At 35.9% G+C, this 6,386-nt stretch overlaps 2 protein-coding genes across 3 annotated transcripts in view; one reads left to right on the plus strand and one right to left on the minus strand.

The window, feature by feature from the left end:
* tprn (taperin) overlaps nucleotides 1–2,415 on the plus strand; it is a 42,220-nt gene extending 39,805 nt beyond the window's left edge. Inside the window, exon 4 of the mRNA XM_015373204.1 lies at nucleotides 166–2,415. Within this exon, the coding sequence (XP_015228690.1) occupies nucleotides 166–228 (63 nt within the window). The 3' untranslated portion in view covers nucleotides 229–2,415. The remainder of the gene's footprint in view (nucleotides 1–165) is intronic.
* A 2,715-nt stretch (nucleotides 2,416–5,130) lies between these two features.
* The window catches only part of ssna1 (Sjogren syndrome nuclear autoantigen 1), an 8,410-nt gene continuing 7,154 nt past the window's right edge, over nucleotides 5,131–6,386 (minus strand). Inside the window, exon 4 of one of the 2 annotated variants that reach the window (XR_001481195.1) lies at nucleotides 5,131–5,934. Coding sequence is in view for 1 of the 2 variants with exons in the window: in XM_015373185.1 (XP_015228671.1) it covers nucleotides 5,842–5,934 (93 nt within the window). In the remaining variant the exon portion in view is untranslated. The remainder of the gene's footprint in view (nucleotides 5,935–6,386) is intronic. The other variant, XM_015373185.1, reaches the window with a different exon arrangement.

The following is a 6,386-nucleotide window of genomic DNA, read 5'->3' on the forward strand; positions in this document are numbered from 1 at the left end:
TAAGGCCTTAGTTTTATTTTGAAGAATTCAATGCCTTTTAAGACTTTTTAAGGACCCGCGGGAACTCTGCTTTTAGTTTTATTACAAGCCGTTTCTGGACAAAAAGACTTTAACGCAGAGAGGTTTGACATCATTTGAAAACCAATTTTTTTGTTTTCCATCCAGCTGACGCCGGCAGACAGCTCCTCGCTGTCCGACTACAGCAGCGAGCCGGCTCTCTACTTCTGATCGCTGCGGACGGCGGCAGCATCTCCTGAAAATCCGGCGGGGATTTCGCCACACGTCCAGGCCCGACTGCAAGCACACGCTGCTCCGACCCCCGCTGTTTTCCTGCCATCGGAGAAGTTTCCAACCTCTTTAGGAGGAAGCAACAAATCGGAATAAAGAAAGAAAGAAGCAGCTGGCCTGTGTTTCCCCCCTTTGATTGCGGACAGTTGATCTGTCCCACACTCTCACTCATCGGTGCCGGAAGTCAGTGTTAGGATTTTCCTCTCCTTTCTGTACAGATTATAAATAGCAGACATACAAACTGAAAAACTACTAAAAATGAAGGTATAAGGGTGCCACGTTTAAATTTTTTTCTTTGGTCATTTGTTTTGTACGTGCATGTTTGTTTTCATGTTTACTGTAAAGCTTCTCTTCGCCTTTCTTTAGTTGGAGGTCTCTCTGCCGTATTAAATTTGCTGGATGTTTCTCAGAGGTGTTTTAAAACCTCCTTTCTTTTGTTTGAAAGGAGTCGATCAAGACGCCCGTCAATCAGTAGCAGCTTTTATTCCGTATCGAACGCTCGGGAAATAAAAGTGACCTTCGCCAATAATAGTAATAAAAATAACGTCTGTATGTCCCGAAACTGAATCATCGCTTTGCAGAATGTGTTCATGTGAGCTGTAAAGACAAAAGTTCCGATCTGACGGCTTTTTTGCGACTTCTCGTCTGTGCGATCCGTGTTTGCGTGTGTGAAGTAAATCAGGAGAAGCAAGAAAAGCTTCTTACTAGATTTTTTTTCTTCATTTTTTTTTTTTATTTTCTCCTGTCAGACCTCAAGTACTTTGACATTCCACAGAGAAAGCAGCCATTTTATTTAAGGCTTCTGTGTTGAATGTTATATTAGTGGGAATTAGGCATGGGTTGGATTAAGATTCTTGCATCATATTTGCACAATTTAAAGCTATGATATCATAAGAGCCGGTAAAAAGAGAGTGAATAAATAATGGGACCGAGCATAGAACCCTGAGGAACCCCACATCTAAAGATCTCACATCGTTTCTTCTCTTTTTCATCTCATCTACATATTTATTTTGGGATTTGCTTAAACAAGATGAATGAAAATGATTAAACTCTTTATTTAATGCAGATTTTCTAGAACTGATACGATTAAGGAAAATTGGCTTTTTCTCTAGTTTATGATCGAGGTATCCCAACAATATTGCGACGTAAACTGCGGTAACCAGCCCATGCCTAGTGGGAAAGTATGCCGTGAGAGAATGGGCTTGTGATCGTTTATATATATTTTCTTTTCTACCGATTTGTTTTTATACAAAGGAAAGTTTTCAGATGATTTTATTTTTCTTGAACTCATAATGCCAACTGATTCAAATGTTGCCGTTCTGGCCTCGCACTCGTCCGTCCACCAGTGTTTCCAGACTTAAAAGATCCACGTAACGCTGGTCATTTTTCTCCACAATCATCTGGAACCTTTTCAGTCCTTGAAGCTGGATTTCTGTTGTTTTCAGTTAAAGTCCTGGAGTCTTCAATGTTGAATGTCTTTGCACTGTCATGCTTTTTTTTTTTTTTAAGCTGCATTTTGCACCTGATAATTAATGAAGACAGGAAATGGAGGAAATGTGCAGAAGGAGAAGCTGACCCAAAGGGTTCGGTTTGAGGTTGAACCACTAAACCTGTAGGAAACGGAGGCGTAATTATGGACTAGAAACAAGCAGAAGAACATTGAAAGTAAAACTCTCCAGCGGAACGAAATGAATGCACTGCCGATTATCGCCATGTTGGCTTCTGTCTTTAAATGTTTGCCGCAGCCTTGTATTAAAGTCTCATGATTGTCGGCCTCGTCACTGTGACCATACGTCCGCCGCTCCACAGCAGACATGAAGCAGCCTTTAAAATCAACTAAAAGTGTTTAGATCTTTTAGTTGATTTGGATGTTTTGTCTCCATCTTTTTGTGGTACAAACCGGAGCCATGTTTGGCCATAATAAACCAAACCGGGGAGTTTTTTTATTTTTTCCACTTTGACTATTAAGCATATTCAAAATGTAATAAAGCATCACTGGTTGTAGGACCTCAATAAATAAAAGCCAGCTGAGGGGTTTCCTTGTTTGATTGGAGGTTATGTTCTGAAGGGGTCAGCTGATCCAAATGGGGATCAGAACCCCCCCCCCAACCCATAATAACAGTTTTATGTTAGATTTGAGCTGGTTTATGACCACTTATCACCGTAGGTCATGAAAATAACTAAATGTAAAGGGACAAAAAAGTTTTTCTTGAGTAGGAAATTGGAGGTGGGATGTAAAATCTGACCCAAATTATATTTTCTTTGCAGTTTGCTAACGTTTCAAGTGACTCAGGAGCCGATTTATTGGAACTATATTCGGATTAGCCTGATTTAAAGGTGCAGTAGGTACGAAAGAGGATTAGGGCCACTGGAAAAAAAAATGTTAACTGATTTTTTTTTTTTATTTCAGTATAGTGTGGGGAAAAAGTCAGAATTCTGACTTTAATCTCAGAATTCTGACTTTAATCTCAGAATTCTGACTTTTTTTCTCAATTTATTATTGTCAGAATTCAGTCAGACTTCTGAGAAAAAAAGTCAGAATTCTGACTTTTTTTCCCATGTTAAGCTGAAATAAAATTAAAAAAATCAGTTAACTTTTTTTTTTTTTTTTTTTTTTCCAGTGGCCCTAATCCTCTTCCGTAAGTAGGAGATCTTTTTTGATGCAATTTTTTTTTACCATGTGGCTTAAAGGTCTCCCCACAGCCACTTAGCAAGCAGTGAAATAGGTCTGGAAGTGAAACTAAAATAACTGGTCCCCGCTACAGTGAGAAATCAATGAATAATAACTAATAATAAACAATAAAAGGATGTAAAGTTGCTGGATTCTTTCATTTTCATTTGATATGTTGAGCAAAACTCCTTGTTTTTTTTTACTTTGCCAGACTTCCTTTTAGTCTCTTTAAAGTGGCTTTGCTGTGTTGCTCTCCAGGTTTTCTGAAGTTCTTCCCAAGTTTCTTTTTGGTTGTTTTTTGCCATTCGTTTTTTCTTCAGTCTTTGAACCTCCATGTTTGGTTTGGAGAGAAAATTACAAACTTGTCTACTGGATTGACCTGAAGGCTCATCAGGATGACTTCTAGATGCAACCCTTATTATTGGTTGGGGACTTCAGGGAGGAACCAAAAGATTTTTTTTTAATTATTATTACAGTTTACTGTCTGGCAATGTGGCAATAAGAATAATTGTCTTGATGCCAAAAAGAGCCCAACAGATTTTACTTTCACAAGTGGAGCCATATGGCAATTGCCTTACGGCTACACTTGTTTCATTATTATAATTATGCAGGGAGTTTTACAGGTTATATGGACACTGCAATGTAAATAGAGCAGAAAAACAGAAGAAGAAAAGGAAAAAAGAAGAAAAAAAGAGAAAAGATGAAAGAAGAGATAGGAGATAACCAAAAGAATTTAGAAGATTTGGGGTTCCTGACCTGCAGCTTTTCTCAAACTCCTGAATCTCTCCAGTTTAATTCAACAGTTTGACAAACTGAAAAAATTATAAATTTAGCCCCCAAATTGTGTTTTTCTAAAACCGATCATATCAACTTGCCTAATGTGATGAGCACATGAAGAGCAAAGTGCCAGGTACAACAGCTGGACTGAAAATGTTGAAAAAGTTCAATAGAAAAAAAAAAACAAATGTCCAAAAGATTTACTGATCAATAACTCTTTAAAATGCAAATAAAACAGAAAAATCTGCAGAGGTTTAAGATCTTTTCCAATTTGTAGGAGCCAATAATTTTTTGTTAATGATTAAAAATGTTTTTTGTTTTTGTGCATAATCTAGATAGTTTATTTTACTTTATTGTTTAATATCTGTTTTGAGATTAGGTTTTTTTGGTTACTTAGTCATGTTCCTTTATTTTTTGGTTAGTTATGATTAATTTAGGTTAATTATTTTTTATAAATAGGGCAGTCAATCGTAGGACCAGCATGCATCTGGGTGGGCGTATGTTTTTTTTTTTTTTACTAATGTTGTGGCCCAGCTTTGATGACACAAACATACACTTGACTGCCTATTTATAAAAACTATAAACCTAAATTAATCATAACTAACCAAAAAAGAAAGGAACATGACTAAATAACCAAAAAATATAATCTCTAAACAGATAAAGTAAAATAAACTTAGCTAGATTATGCACAAAAACAAAAAACTTTTAATCATTAACAAAAAATAATTGGCTCCTACGCATTTCTTTAAAATTTTTTCAACCAGAAAATTATATAGATTATAGTTATGAAGAGATTTCCATACGACATCAAAATGCAACAAGAAATAACAAGTAATAACTTTTAAGGAACCAATTAAGTGGTTGTTGTGAGATTTTCTCTGGGTAACAGAGTAAAAGGGGCCTGGATACAAATATGCATTTCAGATATAAAACATATTTGAAAGAAAAGTTTATTTTCATCATTTTCTATTTAATCATTACACAATATTCCTAATCTGAGCTGGATTTTATTTAGCCGTATGGCAGTAAATTAGTTTTTTTTTTAAACACATTTAATTTATTAATTTATTTAAAGGGACAGTGTACATTAAAAAGCATTCCTGCAAATGCACCAGAATTAGCCAAAAGGCCATTTTTCATCTGTTGTCCCTGGACAGATCTTAAAATTTTCTACAGTAAGCAGTAAGCATTTTTCAATGAAAAATACTAAAATAAATAAAAACAGCTTTAACTCTTCAAAACTGATTTAAAAATACAGAATAAGTATTTGTTTGAGGAACCACTGCTAAAAAAGGCTTAATGAGTTTCCCCTCAATTAAAAAAAAAATCCTAATTCACATTTTCCTCTTTAGTAAATCCAAGTTTAGAATCAGACGATTTCTGCATGAAATCACAGAGAAAATCCACTAAATGTTCTTTTAACGTTAAAACAAAAAGTGCAAATTCTAAAATTAAATGATAAATCTTCTCCAGTTGGTTGCGTTAGATTTTATTTGGGGGTATCATAGTTAAGTGGGGTGAATATTATTTCACCCCACTGCGTCAGACCAATACTAGTTCTGAAGCGACAACAGAAACGTAGAGCTTGAGTTAATAATTTGATTACGGAGCTTTTAGAGTTTGTTTTCTGAGCTGCTGTGGAGTCGTGGCCCGTCTGACGATCCATCCAAATGATTGATGGTCCTTGATGACACCAGCAGAAAAAAAACAAACATGTTGGTTCTGATTCAGCTGTGTACGTCTCCTCCCGTCACACAGTGTGATAGAAGCTCCATCCATCCGTTCATCACCCTCCTGTCTGTAAACCTTCATTTGCTTGATGTCAACTTACTGTCTACAATCTGATGGGGGGGGGCAAGGGGTTTAAAAAAACAAAGATGTCATACTTGTACAAAAACAGAGCTGAATAAATAGACGACTTGAACAAAAGGTGTTAACGAGTCTGTTTTGTCTGAAAGAGTCACTGGAGATATACAGTTAAAAATCAAACATTTATTGCTTTACAGAAAAGAAAAAAAAAATACCCAACGGAACAGATCAGTGGGTTAAAAAGTGCAGAATGAGAGGATTGTGGTCTAACAGAGTTCAGTGGGGTTTCTGTGGCGTCAATGGTCCTTTTTCCGAGGCCCTGTGGCCTTGCTGAGGTTTCCTGCTTCTTGTTTTAGGACGCTCAATAGGGACTGGGAACTCTCCAGGATCTGAAGCACAAAAAAAAAAATCAATGTGAGAAACTTTGTTCTGGTACAAAAGTATCAGCTCATTTTGATTAGTAGCTGCATCTAAATAAGTCTGAATGTAAATCAATAATTTCACATTTAAGATTGAATTCAAAACTTTATAATGTGAATGGAATGATTTAAATGGTTTTGATGTAATCTAATGGCAAAATCAAAAGCAAGCTGATATTATTATGAAATTGGAAGTACTATGAAGGACAGAAATAATACAGGTATTTCTGTTCGGGAGAAGACAGCTGACTTGGTTTGATATCCAGCAGAAAAAGAAGGTGGGTATCTACAGAGGGCTTTATCCAAGAATAGTAGAAAGTTGAGTGGAAGGAAAAACGATCAAAAACAGATTTATTTAGATTTATACCTTATAATATTTTCATGTTTATTATTCAAGTATGTTAACAGATTGTGTTGTATTA

Source organism: Cyprinodon variegatus, unplaced genomic scaffold, assembly GCF_000732505.1.
Source record: "Cyprinodon variegatus isolate N-32 unplaced genomic scaffold, C_variegatus-1.0 Scaffold82, whole genome shotgun sequence".
Lineage (NCBI taxonomy): Eukaryota > Metazoa > Chordata > Actinopteri > Cyprinodontiformes > Cyprinodontidae > Cyprinodon > Cyprinodon variegatus.